General features: G+C 41.6%; 2 protein-coding genes across 3 annotated transcripts in view; one reads left to right on the top strand and one right to left on the bottom strand.

Annotated features, from left to right (window-relative positions):
• The first annotated feature begins 3,332 nt into the window (after window positions 1-3,332).
• On the top strand, window positions 3,333-4,967 carry MED18 (mediator complex subunit 18). Its single transcript, XM_084503440.1, has 2 exons — window positions 3,333-3,499; window positions 4,101-4,967. The coding sequence occupies exons 1-2, from the start codon at window positions 3,427-3,429 to the stop codon at window positions 4,652-4,654; spliced, it is 627 nt and encodes a 208-aa protein (XP_084359566.1). The 5' UTR covers window positions 3,333-3,426; the 3' UTR covers window positions 4,655-4,967.
• Window positions 4,968-10,113: 5,146 nt separating this feature from the next.
• CERT1 (ceramide transporter 1) overlaps window positions 10,114-21,077 on the bottom strand; it is a 79,718-nt gene continuing 68,754 nt past the window's right edge. For both annotated transcript variants that reach the window (XM_084503439.1, XM_084503438.1), the window contains 7 exons: window positions 20,242-20,337; window positions 19,586-19,718; window positions 18,642-18,712; window positions 15,581-15,709; window positions 14,692-14,821; window positions 13,086-13,222; window positions 10,114-11,956 (listed from right to left, as the gene is read on the bottom strand). In XM_084503439.1, coding sequence (XP_084359565.1) covers window positions 13,095-13,222; window positions 14,692-14,821; window positions 15,581-15,709; window positions 18,642-18,712; window positions 19,586-19,718; window positions 20,242-20,337 — 687 coding nt within the window. In that variant the 3' untranslated portion in view covers window positions 10,114-11,956; window positions 13,086-13,094. The remainder of the gene's footprint in view (window positions 11,957-13,085; window positions 13,223-14,691; window positions 14,822-15,580; window positions 15,710-18,641; window positions 18,713-19,585; window positions 19,719-20,241; window positions 20,338-21,077) is intronic.

Here is a 21,077-nt window from a genome sequence, read left to right as displayed (position 1 = left end):
ACCCGGAGCTGGAAGGGACCCACAAGGATAATGGTGTCCAATTCCTGAGTCTGCGCAGGACCACCCAAAAATCAGGACGTGTCTGAGAGCACTGTCAAAACACTCCAGGAACTCCAGCAGGGCAGGCTTGGTGTTGTGCCCACTGCCCTGTCCCAGTGCCCAATCACCCTCTGGGTGCAGACCCTTTCCCTAACCCCCAGCCTGACCCTCCCCTGTCCCAGCTCCATGCCGTTCCCTCGGGTCCTGTCGCTGTCCCCAGAGAGCAGAGCTCAGCGCCTGCCCCTCCGCTGCCCTCGTGAGGGAGCTGCAGGCCGCCATGAGGCCTCCCCTCAGCCTGCTCTGCTCGGGGCTGAGCAAACCAAGGGGCCTCAGCTGCTCCTCATTCTTCTTGTCCTCTAGACCCTTCACCACCTTTGTTGCCCTCTCTAATAGTTTTATGTCCTTCTTATACTGTGGCACCCCAAACTGGGCACAGTGCTCGCGGTGAGGCCGCCCAGCGCAGAGCAGAGCAGGACAATCCCTTCTTGGTGCACCCCAGGGTAGGGTTGCCCCTCCTGGCTGCCAGGGCACACTGCTGGCTCGCGTTCAACTTGCTGTTGACCAGAGCCCCCAGATCCCTTTCTGCGGGGCAGCTCTTCAGCCCTTCATTTCCCAGTCTGTATGTATAGGAAGGGTTGCCCCATCTCAGGTGCAGAACCTGGAACATGCTCTTGTTAAACTTCATGTAGTTGGTGACTGCCCAGCTCTCTATTTGTAAAGATCTCTCCACAAGGTCTGCCCACACTCGACAGAGTCAACAGCTTCTTCCAATTTAGTGTTGTCTGCAAACTTACTCAAAACAGCTTGTGGTCTCACATCCAAGCCATTTATGAAAACATTGAAGAGAACTGGCCTTAAAATGAGGCCTTGGAGCTCCTCTTGCTTGTTCCTCATGCTGCCTGCATTGGTGCAGAAACATTTCACATGTACTTCATTGTTGCCAGCAACTCATGGAGCACAGTGAAGGATCTCACTAGCATGCAGTCCCTCAAATTTTGGCATACCATCCCATAGCTTATCATTGGTGTGCCTGTTTTTCTCTTTCCCCCTTCATAACTAGTTTAGAGCCCTATCGATCAGCCCTGCTAACCCCCACACAACAATTCTTTTCCTTTATGTTGTATACTACATAATCCTTTATGTTGTAGACTACATAGTTATTAATCCAAAGTCTCAGAGAAGGGGTCTTCAGGAACTCTGAGGAGGCAGTCACCCTGCTGACAGAGAGCTATGTAAAGCTGGACTGAAAGTCATATTTTTACATTATACATACATTAAAATAAGGGGACAGTAGTTTTACCATCACTCTTTTTTTTTTTTTTTTTTTTTCCTCAGTCAGTGGTTAGCCCATACTAAGCCTACTTTATTATATATACTGTGTACTGGTATATTGCCAAAGGCACAACTTTTTAAAAAGGTACTCAGAACAAGCCAAGTGCTAGTGTAAAAATATGTACAGCAGTCCAGCTTATTTTCTTTCTTTTGCATATGAGAGCTGGCACTGGACTACCTTGCTCTGTGTGAGCTCGTCCCGTTTAATGATAGTAAAATATTTAAAGTTACTTCAACTTTAGAGAATATCAGCTCTAAGGAGAGTTTATCTTTAGTGAGAAAAATGAGCCACATGGAGAGGTATCACTTTGGCACAGTTTCTGACTAAAGAGAATTGCACTTTTGCAGGAACTATCTTGGGTTTCCAATCTGAAAATTGTTTCTGGGTTAGTCTTCAGCAAATCAGTACTTGACACTCACTGAAGAGATGTTCTCATGGCAATTACTTTGATATTTGACAAAGCAGCCTAAAAAGGTAATGTAAGATCCAGAGAGGGACAGTCACATAGCATAGAAAACTACATGCAACTATAGTTTTTGCTCTGGTGGTAAGAGTTTAAGGACACAGCCAAGTCTGGAAGTCACTTGGATCTCATTAAACTATCATCTCACTTGACAAATGTTCCTGCTTAGCAAGGTAGCACAGAATAAACCATAATTTGTATTACAATGAGGCTGACAATGTCATCAGTTATTTGATGTTTGTTGCCTTCTCTATCACTGTCTTTATGCTGTACATTTATGCCCATAATTTAAGATGGTAGCTCAGCTAGTGACACATCATTGTGGCAAAATGGCTGAGCACTACCAAATCCCTCTGAGTTACCTGCTGAGACATGAGATCTCTTAATGAGTTATCCTAGTGCTGAAATTGTCAACAACTTTTACAATTTTTAATTGTGCAATCAATGCACTATATAAATTGCCTATTGTATAACTGTAGAGTAATTAATTTTAACAACTGTGCAGTCAGATTTGTGGGGTGGGAGGCTTTCTGCTATTAAATAAATTTCAGCAAATGGAAAATGCCACGTGCATATTCTGAAAGCAGTTTTGATTGACAAAGGTGACAAAGTGGCGATTCAGAACCAAAGGCTGTGAGATGAAAAAAAAAAAAAAAAAAGTTTTAGTAACAAGGAAGAAAAAAATTACATCCAGCGTACACTCAGCTGACCCTCCCTTCGCTGTTGATGCTGTTTCAACATATAAATGAGGCTGGACTGCCTGTTTTGCAGAGATAATTTCCCTGCAGGGGCTCTGCAGGGAGGTTTCTGCTCTGTGCATTCGCAATGTGATATGGAGCTGAGTTAAAGGCCCGGCCCCATATGCTACTCAGCCTCCCTTCCACAGACAGATGTATAACGAGAGTTTTAAAAGGAACAGAACCTAGGCAGGAGGCTGGAAATACAGTGTTGAGCTTCTATTTCTATCTGCATTTCTCTCCATCCATCGCCTCCATCTGCCTGACCAACTGCCTTTTGTGCCTGCTGCATCTCGTCCTCAACGAGGGCAGAAAGAAAAGCTCTCTGGAAGATACTTTTAAGGCACAGGGGTGCAGTTACCAGGGTGCCTTTCAGAGCCTCCTCCTGCAGCCGTGCAGCTCGGCGGCTCCAGGGCGCTGCCTTTTCACAGCCGGTGCGGGGCTCTGGGGCCGGGACGCCCTGTTTTTGGGGGCAGCCACCTGTGCTCACCAACACCCCAAATACCAATGTGGCCCAGCCCAGGGCACTGCTGGTGTTGTACCGCTACTCAGGGCATGGGGCAGAACCAGCAGGGACCCACCCGGCCGGCAGCTGCCCGCCGGCCTCGGGAGCCCTCAGCAGCCTGAGGCGGCTCCGTGCCCTCCCCTCCGCCATTTGCTGCCCTCAGCGCCGGGCGCTGCGGGGCGGCGAGGCTCGGGGCTCCGCTCCCCGTAGCCTGCAGGCCCCCTCCGGGCCGCGGGGCGGTGCTGCCGCCTCTCCTTCCCTGCCTCCTTCCCTTCCTTGCCTTCCTCCTTCCTTCCCTCCCTCCCTGCCTCCAGCCGCCGCCGCCGCCCGGGCAGCCGCCGGCCGCAGCATGGAGGCGCCTCCCGTTACCATGATGCCCGTGACGGGCGGCACCATCAACATGATGGAGTACCTGCTGCAGGGTGCGCACCCCGCGGGCAGGCGGCCCTGGCCCGGGGGAAGGGGTTGTGTGGGGAGTTTGGGGGCGCTGGGGGTGTGTCTGGGGTGTGTTGGGGGGTGTTTGGGGTGCGCATGGGGTGTTTGGGAGGTATTTGGGGTGTGTTTGGGGTACTAGGGCTGTGTTGGGGATGCTTGGGGTGTGTTTGGGGTATTGGGGGTGTGTGGGGGGTATTTGGAGTGTGTTGGGAGTGTACTTGGGGTGTTTGGGGTGTGTTTGGGGTATGTGGGGTGTGTTTGGGGTGTTTGTGGAGTGTTAGGGGGGTGGCTGAGGTATTTGGGGTGTTTGGGGCATTTGGGGTGTGCTGGGGGTGTGTTTGGGGTATTTGGGGGTGTTTGGGGTATTTGGGGTGTGTTTGGGGTGTTTGTGGATTGTTAGGGGGGTGGCTGGGGTATTTGGGGTGTGTTGGGGGTGCTTGGGGTGTGTTTGGGGTATTTGGGGTGTGTTAGGGATATGTTTGGTGTATTTGGGGTGTGTTGGGGGTGTTTGGGGGGTTTGGGGGGTATTTGGGGTGTACAGTGTCTGTGGGGTGTCGGCAACAGCCGCTGTGTCTCTGTCTGCTGCAGGCAGCGTCCTGGACCAGAGCCTGGAGAGCCTGCTGCACCGCCTGCGCGGCTTGTGCGACAACATGGAGCCCGAGACCTTCCTGGACCACGAGATGGTGTTCCTGCTGAAGGGGCAGCAGGCCAGCCCCTTCGTGCTGCGGGCGCGGCGCTCCATCGACAAGAGCGGCATGCCCTGGCACCTGCGCTACCTGGGCCAGCCGGAGATCGGGGACAAGAACCGGCACGCGCTGGTGCGCAACTGCGTGGACATTGCCACGTCGGACAACCTGACGGACTTCCTGGTGGAGATGGGCTTCCGCATGGACCACGAGTTTGTGGCCAAGGGGCACGTCTTCCGCAAGGGCATCATGAAGATCATGGTCTACAAGATCTTCCGCATCCTGATGCCGGGCAACACGGATAACATTGAGCCGCTCTCCCTCTCCTACCTTGTGGAGCTTAACGTGGTGGCTCCAGCCGGACAGGATGTGGTCTCCGATGACATGAGGAACTTTGCAGAGCAGCTAAAGCCTTTGGTGCATCTGGAGAAAATTGACCCTAAAAGGTTAATGTGATTGAAAAGCTGAGGAGCTAAGCATTGCTTTCGCCAGGGACCTTCAGGGTTGTTTTTATAAAATACCTTTTGAGGGTAAATCAAAACATGGAGAGGGGAGTAAAGGACTACGTAGCAATGTTTTGCTAGTTGCAGGTACTATGTATTTTTTCACACATTTGCGGATTGTGAAAAAAAGGATGTGATTTACCTGCTCTAGTGAACCTGCTTTGGCAGGGGTCTGAAACCGATGCTCTCTGGGGGTCCCTTCCAACCCCTACAATTCTCTGATTTTGTGATTCTTTGAATAAAATGAGACACTTCTAGAAAAACAATGCCATTCAAAACATCATTAAATACTAGTATTGGTAGCGTCCTCCCCTCTTGTTGGGGAAATACGTGCTAGAAAGCATAATGCCTAGTAATCCATCAAATTTAGTGGAATTCACACGCCTTTGTACCTACACCTCAGTGCAGTTTTGTTTTGTTTTTAGAGTACTATTCTTGTATACCACCTATTAACACTTCTAAATAATACATGAAACTGATAGCCTTTAATGCAAGAGGTGTTTATAACAAGCATAAAACCAGGAACTGTGCACAGCACAAAAGAGCAAGAGTATACCTATTTATGATAAATTAATAAGACAGAGTGTATGTAACAGAAACAGCTGTGACAAAGAATACATTATAATGAACCTGTTTCTGATATTATAGAAGCTAGAATTATAAAACAATTTACCAATATTAAAACCACAAGAGGTTTTTAAAAATCTGTTAAGTGCTATTCCATTTACTTCACTGAGGTTGAGCATGGCAGCCCCAGTTAATGAGCAGCAAGTACATTTTTAGTATTAAGATTCCTCCCATCTGACAGGTAACACTGAAAATGAAAACCAACAAAAGTACCATGTCTGGACCTGTGCAAAGCATTTGATACTGTTGCATGTGATATCCTTGTCTCCAGGTTGTGGAGACCCAGATTTGATGGATGGACAACTCAGAACTGGCTGGATGGTCGCACTCACTCAGAGATGCGGTCGCTGGCTCAGTGTCCAGGTGGGAGATGAGTGGTGTTCCTCAGGGTCAGTATTGGGACCAGCGCTGCTTAACATTTGTGTTGGTGACATGCACCTGGGGGTGCTGATTGATGAGAAGCTCAGCATGAGCTGGCCACATGTATGTGCAGCCCAGAAAGCCAACCATATCTTGGGCTGCACCAAAAGCAGCATGGCGAGGGAGGGGATTGTCCCCCTCTGCTCTGCTCTCATGAGACCCCACCTGGAGCCCAGCTCTGGGGCAGTATTAGAACGAGTACGTTAACAACTAAAATATTCAACACTGGGACGTGATCAAGATGAAGAGTAATGTGATCAATAAGTGCATGCTCCACATAAGAAGGCATGAGAATAACTGATTATCGTAACACTGGCTAAAGAATGCCATTATGCTGAATTCATAACGATGATTTTCAAAGACGATGCAAACAATGAGGTGAGCTGTGTGACTTTGCTAGACTCAAAACACTCAGACTCAAAGTATTTTCTGGAGGGTACGGACACACCTACAATTATTTTGCTCACACTCACCTGTGACTCACACATGACTGGCGCTCATCGGACAGCACACTATCCCGGGGTTTTTAGTCTACATTTTTATTTTATTTTTTTTTTTAGCATAGTGTTGTCACACGTGACTTCCCAGGGGCTGAGGGGTAATTCCAGGGCTCTGGCTGTGCCAGGAAGCTGAACTCACCGGGTTGTTCCGTGACTCAGTTGCAATCCCACCCCATGTGGTGAGATTCTTCAGGGCTGTCGTCATATCCAACCAGTGCTACACTACCTAGGAATCGCTTGCCACAGACTTCCAAGATCCACGGCCTGTCTCATCACACAATATTCTAGAGAGAAACTCAATAGATCAGAATTCTTGGGCATCGTGCAGTAGCTTTTCCAAGGATACATACCTGTAAGTACACATGAAGATAGAAGGAAAATCCCACCTGGGAAGTCTGACAGACCTCGTCAAACAAGAGTAGGCTGCTGAATGGAAATGTCCTAATTATTAAAGTGAGGCTTAGGCCACGCAATAGTTGGAGCTATTGTTGTCTAAAGTTCCCCCCTCAAATCTTTTTAAAAGAATCACTTTAAGAAAATTAGTTTAAGCCTTGAAAACAGCAGCAATCCATGCTACCACCCTTCCTTGTTGCAGCTGTAGTCTCTTCTTAGAAGAGGTGGGTGTGCAAAGGAAAACCTTACTGCATCAGTGGTTACAGCTCAAGAGAAGTGGACATAATCAGGCACGTAAAGAGAAGGGCTATGCTTTTTGAGCATTATCTAATGAAATACACATTTATCCTATGATTTTTTTTATAGCTGAAGACTAAAGATAATGATCTTAGCTATAAACACCAGTAAACTTCACGGGATAACCCTAACAAGTGATTGGTATTAATGGATTTGAGGATGGACCACAAGGGGTGAGGAATTGGGCGGGTGGTCACAGTCAGAGAGGTGCAGTCAACGGCTCAGTGTCCAGGTGGGAGATGAGTGGTGTTCCTCATGGGTCTGCATCTGAGCCCAGCGCTGTTTAACATCCTTGGTGGTGACACGGACAGTGGGATCAACTGCACCCTCAGCAGGTTTGCTGACGACACCAAGCTGCATGGTGTGGTTGACACACTGGAGGGAAGGGCTGCCATCCTGAGGGACCTGGGCAGGCCTGAGAGGTGCGGCTGGGCGAACCTCATGGGGTTCAACGAGGCCAAGTGCAAGGCCCTGGGTCAGAGCACTCCCAAGCACAAATACAGGCTGGGCAGAGAATGGCTTGAAAGCAGCTCTAAGGAGAAGGACCCGGGGGTGCTGGTTGACGAGAAGCTCCACATGGGCTGGCAATGTGCACTCGCAGCCCAGAAAGCCAGCTGTACCCTGGGCTGCACCAGAAGCAGCGTGGCCAACAGGGTGACGGAGGTGATTCTGCCCCTCTGCTCTGCTCTCGTGAGACCCCACCTGGAGCCCTGCGTTCAGCTCTGGGTCACCCAGCACAAGGACATGGACCTGTTGGAGTAAGTCCAGAGGAGGGCCATGAGGGTGATCAAGGGGCTGGAGCACCTCTCCTGTGAGGACAGGCTGAAGGAGTTGGGGCTGTTCAGCCTGGAGAAGAGAAGCTCCGGGGAGACCTTAGAGTGGCCTTCCAGTACCTAAAGGGGGCCTACAGGAGAAATGGGAACGGACTCTTTGTCAGGGAGTGCAGTGATAGGACAAGGGGGAATGGCTTTAAACTGACTGGTTTAAGTCTTTACTCAGGGGAAGGTGAGCCTGAAGCACTGGCACAGGTTGCCCATAGAAGATATGGATGCCCTAGGAGTGTTCAAGGTAGGCTTGGATGGGTCTTTGAGCAATTCTATAATTCATGGTCAAATTATATTGTAATTACTCACATCAGTACCATAACTACAGCAATGCTTAGCTTCTCCATACTAGGAAGCCTCTGTTTTTAAATTACATGTGACCAAGAATGTAACTTAAAAAAAAAAAAAAAAAGGGGGAAGAGTGCAGGGTTGCATGGGAAAAGATTTCCTTTTTTCCAGCTGTATTCAAGGGCAGGGCTTGCCTAAGGACTCTACAGTTAGTGCCTGATGCTGCAGAGTTAAAGGTGTTGTTTTTTTTTTTTTTTTTTCCCTCTCTCGTGTAAGTAATCTGCTTTCTATTTGTCTAAGCTATTTCTCCAATTTTACATACTTTACTGATAACTATGTAAGAAGTAGAAATTCCTGCATAACCAATACTGGCAGGATTATTGATCTACTACGGAATCAGTTTTTCCTGCTATTGAAAAAGCTTGCTCTCTGCAGAAGTTACTCTCAGTTCTTAAAAGTTCTTCATATGTTAGGAGAAAAACACAAGTTTATCCTCTGGCACTTCTCAGTCCTGGATCTCCACTCTTGACATGGGAGCTTCATAAAGTTGTTAGTTCTGTACAAACAAACACAAAAGCTGAAATACAACTTTGGAAGTACTCTATATTAAAACTATACTGTACAGGAACATTTTTTAACATGCTTCTGATATGATAGTACAGAATGAGCTTTTCATATATAAACAGCTAATGTGGCATTCAAATTTTTGTTTTAGTAACCCCAGTAATAATACAAGCAAGCTACTTTGTTAAATTTGTACATACATTGTAGTATGGTATACAGCTTCATACACAATCTGAAAGTTGGTTACAAGGTAAAACATTTTAAGTAAGTTTCCTTAGAGCACTGAAAAGTTAAAAATAACTACAAACCAGGGTTTTTCTTCATAATGTTTTTTTTAATACTTTTCACTTTTAAATACTGGTTTTAAATTTGTGATTGTAACATGGAAGAGCCAACTTTTAATTTTTAAAACTTATCATTAGGATTATAAAGCTATTATATAACAGTTACACTCTACACACTCAAAGTACTCAAAAATATGATTCATGTTTTGAGTCTGTAGATGAACAGTGGCAATTCAAATACAGTGTTATCTGTACAACTTGACAAAAATACAGGTGGACAATCTGATTAGTTTAAAGAGAATCTGCACAACTTCAGATATGCCAGCTCAGCCCAATTAAGTAAAAGGTAATTCCCTCCACCCTCCACATTTTTCACAGATCAATTTCTCCAAGTAAGATGTTCAGGTTCTCAGACAGGATAATGGTGGCTATTGCTCATCCTCATTCCCCTTAAAGGTTTTGTCAAGTAATTTCCTTCAGATCTAGTTCAGCAACAACAAAATTATCCCCAAAATGATATTCAGAAAACGGTATTTAATGGAGAAGACTGCTGCATTTTCAGCCCTCCAAATTGGTTCAAGAAACAACCCTCCTAGAGTTAGGGGCTTCTTCTGTAAAGGAAATCATAGCTATATAAATGCTACAGATCCACTAACAGGATGAAGTGAACTCAAGAGTGTACATACATGTGGCAGTGTCTGGAAAAAACAGTTGGGTTCAGGAAAAAGGGGAAATTTTACAAAATCATAAAAATCCTCCAGATTTTTGGTCAAGAAAGGATCTAATAGTTACTTAAAACACAGGTAATCTGAGAGGCCTATAGAAAGCTGCCTTTATTTTTTATTTTATTAAGAGGTCAATTAATACCTATGTTTCAATCTTGCAAGTACTTCCATAGCTTTTTAGGAAGCCTTCTCACAATACTGATTGGGCAGGGCTAGCTGTAGTGAAGTACCAGTGCCTTTATCTAAAAGTAAAGTGTATTTCTTACAAAGAGTATCTGTAGTGTAATTTTATTTACAGAATAAATCGCAAAAGTACATCACATTTAGTGCAAATGCAACTAATAATAAAAGATTTATATACTGCTTTGTAAACTTCCATACCTTTGTAAAATAAAGCTATCCAATTAAATTAAGAAACAGTTACTTGCCTGTGTTCAACAACTATTACCAGAAAAGGCAAATAAGGAATTAAACTCTTCATATTCTGGACTTTTTCTTTCTTTCTTTTTTTTTTTTTTTTCTTTTTTTTTTTTTTTCTTTTTTGAAGTTCCCATCAGTGGCTATGGTGAATGAACCATTTAGTTGATTGTAAAAAGATGAAGTATATTTGAGGTATAAGAATTATTTTTTGTCATCACTATATAAAATGCTCACTGGTGATATAGTAAACATGTACAAATTTTTGTCTTATTTGCCTTACTAGCATTACCATTTAGGCACTTTTCTACATATTCAAATTAACAGAGTAATTCTGTAATAAGGCATATTCCATGCACACCTTTAGAGAAAGGCAAATAAAAAAGGTAGAGTTATGGAGCATGAAATCTCTGTGCATGTGTAATCATGTGTTAGGTATGATTTTATCTCTATAGAGAAAATGAACAGGTAAAAGTTTTTTCCAATACTGTACTGATCACATTTAATCATTCACCAAATCTTCATTAAGTTACTATTTTATAGTTATTTTCAGGCACCTACCATACTATATCAAGTAAGACTTTCACTTTCTTTTGAAAAAATATATCAAGCTTTTTCCTTGAAATACACAGGTCAGTGAAACACCCAGCAGTCTCTGAATAATTTCCAACTACAGGACACAGATAACATGTCTCAAAGCAAAAACCAGTCTGCCAGAGTCATCTTCCAATGAGCATCTCCAGAATCAAAGGCAGGCAAATATCTGACGTTTAAATTCTCACAGCAACTAAAGGGAACTTTCCAATAAGAACTATGCATCATCATAGCTCTGAAGGGTTTTTGATCAATTGGCAAGTATCATCAACACAACTCACTTTCTACATGAGCCTCATAGCATGGCTTTATTAAGGTGAGGAAAACACATGCAGGATTTGAAAATAATGTATTCATCCTCATTCTAGACTGGGAATGTTATCCTATGTAGTCCAAATTACTTCAATAAATATTATAGTGTACCTTCTCACAGCTTCAGAAAAGCCCCCTAGATATCATGCAAGAAAGCAGTCCACATATAGCATGGACAGACATCCTGTAGATTTTGGGCAGTCTCTTGCCCTCTCACATAGAATCTTTCCAGAAATTTCTGGGTCATGTTTAATAACAAAAATTCTGTAGCACATATTACATAACTAAAAAATACAATAGAAATATAAAGATATCTGGAAAAAAATAAAGCTTTTCACACTCTTACTCCTTCAGAGCCAAAGATCTTCATAAGAGTAAGACAATAGAAAAGGCAAAGTCATAAGGATATTGACAGCCCTCAGTTATTAACTGACATTTTATGTAACAAGATGATTCATTATAGAAACCAGCAGCAATGAACTATGATTATACAAAGCAAAACAAAACCTGCCAGTAATTCACCTAGGCTTCACTGAACTCCTCTCTCTACCCCCTTGCCTCAAAATACCACAGATTTTTATGCATATAAAGCACATACAGTATGCTATATGTGCATTTGTGCTTTTTAGACATGCACAAAAACTATGCAAGTATCTGGGCAAGGTTGACAACAAAATTCTGCTAGTTGCTTAAAATAAAAGCAGTAACCCACGTTGGTGATTCAAAGTTGTATGTTCTTCCTCGTCCAAAGCAAGCAAATAAAAATAGAGCCATATACATGTTATCAATACATGTATTTATAATTACACACTGATTCAGCAAGAAAAGTTAGCAGGAAAGATCTAGTGTTAAATATTCAGCCTCATGGTGTCGCAACATTTCTTCACTTCAGTATACAAAGCCTAGGATTTGGGCCATAAGAAGACTGTAGATCCTTCGTTCCAGCATGGAGTGCTCTATGCATGGTCACTTCTCCAACGTGGAATGCTCACCCAGTCTTGTTCTGATCACTGCAGACAAGCAATGACAAAAATACAGCACTGTGAATTTCAAACACTAATAGAAAACAATAAATTGTTAAGCCCTTAAATAGTATTCGCACTGCTATGATCACATTCCAACTGTTGGCTCATGACAGCCATATTTTGCTCACCTACACTATCTCTAATAATACACGATTAAAAACGTGAATCAGATATTACAGGGCTACCTGTTACAGAAGGATCAGATGACGAAGGCTTGAAATCTGGCATAACAAATAGAGCCTAAAAATAGAGGCAGCCTGTGTCATGCACAGAGAAGAGATAAGCTTGCTTTCAGATCTTGCTCTAATACTAGAGCTACCAAATACTACTGTGCAGCTGGAATTTTATGGCTTACAGTCTACACACTAACAAAAATTAAGCAAAGCAAAGCCTTACTTTGCACAAATGCTTATGTCTGACAGATTGAGTCTCAAGTGATTGGGAAATCCTTTCCTAATGTCACATCAATTAAATGTTAAAATCATTTTAGATTAGCCCAATGGCATATACCATAAAAATGTCAGCTAATTTCAGAAGGCATCTGTAAATTGCTTCTTTTTCAAGTTTACCACAAAGACTGAAAATTTAGGTCACAACCTTTAAAACATTTTAGTGGTTGATACAGGTCTGTGAGAAAATTTCCATTGTTAATAAAAAACCCAGATCAAAACTATTCTGTCAATATAAAGGAATACTTTGACCTTCTATTCTAGTGGTATACCACAATATTTTATGGTATTCTATACCATAATATTCTAATTCGAGTGGTACCTGATAGATATCAAAACCTCATGAGGCTTTAGAGAAGTTTTGAAGAGAATACATACTGAACTAATTATAAAACATCGTTGACAATTGAGAAAACCAGTATAGACATGCATATGAAAAATTGCAAGAGCTAGTAGGTCTACAAAAAATAAGGGCTACATAAGTTATCAAATATTATTTTTCCACATGAATACTACATGAACGTTTTAAGAAGCATATTGCATACATAGGCTAATAATAAACATTGAATTCGTGCTAATTATGATAAAACATTTCTAGACTGCATACTTCTGTTGGCCTTAAATATGTAAAGCAGTGAATCAAGAAATTAAAAGAGAATATATACCTGCTAGTACTAGAATAAAATAGGCTTTCCTGATGTTTTCTCTTGTACATATGATGTAAAACGCTTCAGGAACTTGGGATATTCTCGTTTCGCCACTGCTCGTAACACTGATGCTGGTGCCCATCCTCCTGGATTCACTACAAGTAGACAGGAAGAAAGGCATTGAAATTCAGTAAATCCTCTAAAAGCTAGAAATGCAGATGTAAGTTTGTATTCTTGCAATTCCTTCTGAAATAGTTACAGTGAATAATCATAATTTTTTAGGCCATTACAGCTTGTACTGTAGCGCTTCCTACTCATAGTAATCAACTTCGGTCCAGGTCTATGATGACACTACTTAGAAAACATTGAAATAATTAACATAACAATAAAACATTAAAATAAAATAATAATATTGCAAGTCTTTTGGAAATGCCCAAACAGAAGCTGGTATTTTCTAAGTACTTCAAAAAAAAAACAAAACAAAAAGAGGAAGATTCAAGTTACTTCTTATTTCAAAAACACTAATTTCTGTAGTAAACTTCTCAGTTACTGCTGCATCTGTCTGCAAAATTGCTACGTAGCCTATGTCTTATAAATTATTTTTGAGAGGCTTTAAAATATGAGAGGCTTTGAAATACGTTTAAATTCATTGCTCAAGTATTTTGCAGAAGCAGCTGTCACTTCCTATATAATCATAGTTCAGAATTTGTCACTGAAAATATATATTTTTAAATAATTGGGAAACTTTTGAAACAGGAAACAAAGTAGCTTTATAACCCCAGAGGTTAGCATTATATAACAGCATTTTCACAGGACATTTGCACGAGTCACGTCACTCCTACATGTCAAAGATTTATGGAACTCATTTTCCAGACTTTGGTTCCTTAGTAAGCAATGTAATATGTGGTTAAAAATAATAAGCATGTGAGATACTCTTAAAGTGTTTTTGTAGCTGCAGGAGACAAGCTAATAGCTATGTGGTTCCAATATTATAACACACTTCTAAATACTATGTACAGTAACAATATAGTTTGGCTTTGATAATTTAAGTCAATACCAAGGATTCTATCTGTTAAAAACACAAAAAAATGTGGAGTAGATTATAAGGCTTGCAAACATCCTCACACAAAATATATTTGTACCTTCTTAACATTGTTCGTAAGAACTGTATCTTTACTATCTGCAGCTTTTCAGCCTAACAAGATGAACTGGGGGAAAAATTGACAGCGATACATGAATAAAAAAAAACCTTACTATTGCTGAAACTAAAAGCTATTCCAAAGCATCACCATTGCAAACACTTCTTCTACCCACCCCCCTCCACCAAAATTTCAGTACTTAAGCTACACACTAATTCTGGGAGGACCCAGAATGCCACAGAATGAATGCCACCATTCACTGATTGGTGTAGCACAAATTCAGGTCTTTTTGAACATGAATGCCACAAATATTGTCCTGTATGTTTAACGAAAAACGACGTATTTTTTTTCTTGATAGCTGAATAATTATTTTATAATTATATTTTTTATATTTATAAACATTTACATTATTAAAAACAATATTTAATAATAATAACAATAAGCCTATATCATACATGTCACATTGAAAAGAAATATAGACTTACCATTAGCTACATATGTAATCTTGCATAAGATATTGTCTCTGCTTATTTCCTTGTTCCCCTCTGGTGGGCTTACTAACGTCTGACAAATCATAGCAATATTTATTTTGGCACGGACACAGCGATTGTTCAGCTACCAAAAAGAAAAAAAAAAACATTCATAAGCTTCAAACTAAGTTTATTTCCACATGCTTGACTGTAACATTTTAATTTTCTATAAAGTCTAAGACAGTCAGGAAGCTGTGTTTTAGAGAGAATGCATTCCAGCAAATGACTAACAGGAATACAAACAAAATGAAAAGTACATGGTTAATAAGGAAAGGGTTAAACTGAAATGCCTGAATCTCTGATTTGTTTGCTTAATACCTATTGGAAGTTAATTACTTCAATTATTGTAACAAACAAGTAAGGAAGCAGTTAAAGGGTAATGTATCTGCATTTACAGACACGAGTAACTTTTCCCTGATGCACAGGCATCAGCACAGAAACACTCCAAAGAAAGCATTCACTACTTATTCTCTGGCAGAACCATGTACACTGGAAATTTAAGAGATCCTATATATAAGGTTATACAAACCTGTTGACACATCTGACAACACAGAAAAGTTACCGATTTGATTACATACAGTCTTAATTTTTTTAAAACAGTCTTCACATCTCCAAAAGTTTTGTTTTCAATCTTCTGCAACACCTTCGAACTGCCAATTGTTAGGGCAAGATAGCTTTTGGCTTGGAACACCCAGGTCATTGTTCCACTGGGTTTTGAAATAACCTGTATTTTGCATGATTAGTCCAACCCGCAACCTACCTCACACTTCTATTGCAACACCATCCCCATGTCAGAGAAAAGTGGTAACTTAAAAGCAGAACCTGACAGAATGAAAATACTTACAGGAGCACTATCATGTTCCACAGAAAAGTTGCACACAATCCATGTCTCAGGGTCATTTTCACTGAATGCTGGTATCTTTCTGATGGCAGACAAATACAGCACATCCCTTTGGGAAGCTGGCCACACCCTCTGCAGAGAGAGACCCAATAAGCTTTTAACAACTGGGCAAGTAGAGTACTTTTTTACCCTTAGACAGAGGAAAACAGAATTAAGACAAACAAGATCAGACCAGTTAAAAAAAGTTTCATCAAGTACTGGTACCAGTACCATTTAATATCTTTATTAATGACAGACGTTGGGTTTGAGTACACCCTTAGCAAGTTTGCCAATGACACCAAGCTGTGTGGTGTGGTCGACACACTGGAGAGAAGGGAAGCTATCTAGTGGGACCCAGACAGGCCTGAGAGGTGGGGCCTTGCTCCTGAGGTTCAACAAGGCCAAGTGCAAGGCCTTGCACCTGGGTCAGGGCAATCCCAAGCACTAATACAGGCTGGGTGGAGAACGGATTGAGAGCAGCCCTGTGGAAGAGTTCTAGGGGGTACAGGTGGATGAAAAATTGGACATGAGACAGCAGTGCACACTTGCATCCCAGAAAGACAACTGTACCCTGGGCTGCATCATAAGAAGTGTGGCCAGCAGGTCGAGGGAGGTGATTCTCCTCCTCTACTCTGCTCTTGTGAGACCAACTCACTGAGTGCATCTGGTGCCCCCAGCATTAAGAACAACATGGAGCTGTTAGACCGAGTCCAGAGGAGGGCCATGAGGGTTATAAGACGGCTGGAGCACTTCTCATATTAAGACAGGCTGAGAAGTGATCAGCCTGAAGAGGTGGCTCTGGAGAGCTTTTCAGTACTTGAAGAGGGCTTTTAAGAAAGGTGGAGAAACTTTTTACAAGGTTGTGTAGAGACAGGACAAGAGATGAAGTTTTTCTACTAAAAGACAGTACTTTTATGTTAGATATAAGGAAGAAATTGTTCACTATGAGGGTGGCGAGGCACTTGAGCAGGTTGCCCTGACAAGTCGTGGATGACAAGTTTGTGGAGGTGTTCAAGGCCAGGCTGGATGGGCTTTGAGCAGTCAGATCTAGTGGAAGATGTCCCTGCCCAGGGTAGGGGGGTAGGGGCTGGAGGTGGGTGATCTTTAAAGGTCACTTCCAAACCAAAAATGTCTGGTTTTATGTTAAATTCTATGCTAACAATTTCATTTAATTTTCAAAACTGAAACAGAAAAAGCATAGCTGTTGTACAGAAACATATCAGGTTACACTGCTGCACTTGAGTAGAAAAGTTTAAGGCCTTTGGCAAAGAGCCAAGCTGCAATAGGCAAACAGGAAGAGGCAGTTCCTTTCCTGTTCTCTCAATCTCAGGCTCACATTTTAGTTAATACTTGTAAGGTACAAACTACACTATTAACTGCACTGGTTAAATATAAACAGATGTATCTACAGTTAGCTAGGCCTTCAGAAGCATGGAAGGACAGAGAAAAGAAAAAAAATATTTTAACAACAGTAATTTTAAGTGCAATTACTTTAGCAGGACAGATATGGCAAACTGACATTCTCTAACAGAAAATTTCAGAATCAAAAGTATCTGATAAAATATGAAGCCACATGGAAGCCATTTTCCTGACACTTGGTAGAATTAAAAATGCTTAGTTTTTACCACAACACTACACAGTTCACAAAACTGTCATAGTGTGGTGGTTTTACCGTGCTGGGCAGCTAAACCCCACAACCGCTCTCTCACTCCCCCTCCTTTAGATAAGGAGGGGGAGAAGTAAAGCAAAGAACAACTCACGGGTTGAGATAAGGATAATTTAATTAAAGGGAAATAATTATAATAATTAAATAAAGACTACCATGAACTAAACAATTTAACTAAGGGGAAATAAAAGGGAAAGGGGAAAAAGGGAGGAAAACAAACAAACAAAATAAATGAAAGCTATATGGAAGTGCAGAGGAAAGAAATTACTCTCTACTTCCCACAAATGAGCGATGATTGACCACGTCCTTGAAGCAAGGCCTCAACGCACGCAGCCGGTGTTCGAGAGGAGGACCGACGTCTTCTCAAAGAGAGCCCACCCCCCCCCCCCTTCTTCCTGTTTCCAACTTTTATTGCTGAGTGTGACACCACATGGTATGGAATATCCCTTTGATTGGTTTAGGTCAGCTGCCCTAGTGATGTTTCTCTCCTCACTTTTTTGCCCACCCCCTAGGAGGGTTAGAGAAAGGCCCAATGCTGTACCACTGCTGCTCAGCAGTAGACACAACACTGGTGTGATAACACTGCTGTTCCAGCTACAAGTACAGAGTACGGCACTGAATGGGCTGCTGCCGGGAAAGTTAACATTCCAGCCAGACCCAGTACACATAGTCAAAATCAAATCTTCTTTTATGGTTGTTTTAAGGTAACAGCATTTCCAGTAAAGTTATCTCAGAAAAATACTTGCTCATTTCTGACTATATTAACACTTTGAATCATGAAAGATTAGAGATAAACCTGTACTCTTAGTTACCATTTTAATTTTTTTTTTTTGAACATGTTAGGCTACAATTACTAGATTGCAATTCAAATTTTAGTGAAGTTGCACCAGAACTCTTTGGGGAAGAAAAAGAATCATAATCAAGTCATAAGAACGAATATTACACCAGCAATTACACCACTTTATAAAGCAAATACATATGCCAAGTAATTGTGGTCAACGGTAGCTTGCAATATTGAATAAAGCACATGATACAGTGGCATGAATTTCTCTTGTTTTAAGTTGATGTTGATTTATTGCTTCAGTTTGCTTTATATGACCCTTGTCTTGCTAGAGGTTATATTACTGGAGATTAAAATCAAACCTAATTTATTTCATGCTATATCATAAACATGCACAACCACTTATGATATCAAGCATTCAATGTTCAAAAGGTTGACAAAGTTGCAGCTTCATAAATAACTTGTTCTGAACTGTTTTTTGAGTAGTATGTTTAGTTAAGCATTTTAAAATAGATTAGAGCACATGTGCCCAAAACTGTGTTGGTAAGGTACATATACAGGTAGAGGGTTAGTCTTACCTTATGTGTCTGGTAAATGATGATTGCATTATCAGCTAAATTTTCCACGACGTGGAAATTTTCAATTGTTGCTACAACAAGGAAAGAAATCCATCAGTAAACAAGCACTGATATTAGGTTAATGTTATAAACAATATGCTTGCTGATATGCTGACTTCAGCTTGCACGTAAGTCTATGGGGCAACCCCGGGGCACCAAACAGACTGGGAAACGAGAGGCTGGAGAACAGCCCCACAAAAAGAGATCTGGGTGTTCTGGTTGATGGCAAGTTGAACATGAGCCAGCAGTGTGCCCTGGCAGACAAAAGGGCCAGCCGTACCCCAGCGTGCAAACACCACATTGCTAGCCTGTTAAAGCAATTGATTGTCCCACTCTGCTCTGTGTCGGTGTGCTGCTTGGGTGCACTGTGTGCTGTTTTGGGTACCGTAACATAAGAAGGGCATAAAACTATTAGAGAGTATCCAAAGGAAAGCTACAAAGATGGTGAAATGTCTAGAGGGGAAGACATGCAAGAAGTGGATGAAGTCACTTCGTCTGTTCAGCCTCAAGAAGGGGAGACAGGAGTGTGACCTGATGGCAGCCTACAGCTTACCCATGATGGGGGGCCCGTGGGGAGGCACTGATCTCCCCCAGCGACAGAAGCCATGGGAATTGTACGAAGCTGCACCGGGGAGGGTCAGGTTGGGTATTAGAAAAAGGTTCATCACTGAGAGGGTGGTCTGGCACTGGAATAGGCTCCCCAAGGAATAGGTCACAGCACCAAGGCTGCTGGATTTTAAGAAGCATTTGGACAATGCTTGCAGAAATCTCTTTTAATTTTTATGTAGTCCTGTGTGGAGATAGGAGTTGGACTTTATGATCCTTGTTAGTCCCTTCTAGTTTTGGATATTCTCTAATTCCATGATTGCTGATAAACATGCAAGACTTAAGAACTGATTCCTTACTTTCCCAGTCATTACGAACATCGACATTCCAGAAGTAGTGGCAAACTTCATGTCCAGTTACCCCTTTAACTGCATGTGTTGCCTTCAAGGGATCTAAAACTATTCCATTCTCTTCCACCTCTCTTCTGTATACCTATCGCCAAGTACAAAGGGTGACATACAGAACAGAAATGATCAAAATTGAAGTTCTAAGCAATTAAAACATGAACACCAGTTCATTTTTAAGAAAACTTCCTGGAACACTAATACATGAATAATTTGTCTTAACAGTTTTCTCTAGTAACTACTATTGAAGATGTTCTTAGCATTAAAGTACCATTATTCTGAGAATCTCTACTGCAAAATGGATTAAGCTATGTTACCACTACATACAAGGATCCACATAAGCACAGTAGAGTAGCTGACAGTAGCTTGCTACCATTACCATTCTTATACATTGGAATTACGTGTCATTTAATAACAAGTTTTAAGTAGGAGGGAATGAACGTATCCATACAGACACAGCTATTCTTAGAGTTACAGCTCTTGTGGACTCCAGTCCTAGCTTAAACAATGCTATCCGCAGAAGTTTTAACAGCATAAATCACTGAGAAGTAGTATTCAAAAAGAATTAAAAATATCTGTCATATTAATTAAGCGAAAAAGCAAATATTTACCTTCATTTCTCCTTCTTCAACCACTAGCTGCCAATTGGCATCTCCTCCTACATCTTGTAAGGAGTAAGTTATATGGTTTTGTACCATCTCTTCCACCTTTAAAGAAAAAAAAAATATGTTTTAAAATTATTTCTTTCATCTTCTTGAACAGGCAACTGTATAGTACCAGAAGCCACAAGTCATTACTTCAAATCCTGTGCAGGAGCTGAACTAGGACAACAGAGCTTTCTATTAAACATCAGGAACAGATACTTCTAGACTTCAGAAACAAATGCCAAAACCTTGATTCCAATTATAACTTCACTCTTTATGGGGGCTTCCCACCCTCTTTGGACCTCTAAACTGCCAAAACTCACTATACTTCTACCCTAAGACTGTTTCAATTCGGCATTCAGAAAATTGTTCGAGGATCTCTAAACAGAATTACAACACACTGTAAGACTTGAAGACCAATAACCAATGAAGAACATCTAAAAGGCTGAACAAAGGCAGGGGGAGGGAAGTAGGGGTGGACTGCTGTGGTTGACACAGGTAAACCCAATACTCCTGTACACAAATAAGCTCTAAAAAAATGAGTGCTTATTAGAAGTCATATTGGAACAGCAGTGAAGGAAATGTCATGAGCAAAACTTGCCTATTCTGTTTCACTGACAGCTTTGTACAATAGCAAACTAGAAAAGAGACGTAAGTGCTCACATTCATACATCAAATTAAGATGCAGAGACTCCTCTATTATAAAATTCTAATTTAAAGTTACTTATTTATGTGCTTTCCTTAAGGTCAGATACTTTATAATTTTAACACAGCTATGTGAATATGTCATTATTTTATTCTAT

The sequence above is a fragment of the Aythya ferina genome (genome assembly GCF_964211825.1).
Source record: "Aythya ferina genome assembly, chromosome: Z".
Taxonomy (NCBI): domain Eukaryota; kingdom Metazoa; phylum Chordata; class Aves; order Anseriformes; family Anatidae; genus Aythya; species Aythya ferina.
This window is presented reverse-complemented; position numbering and strand designations above follow the sequence as displayed.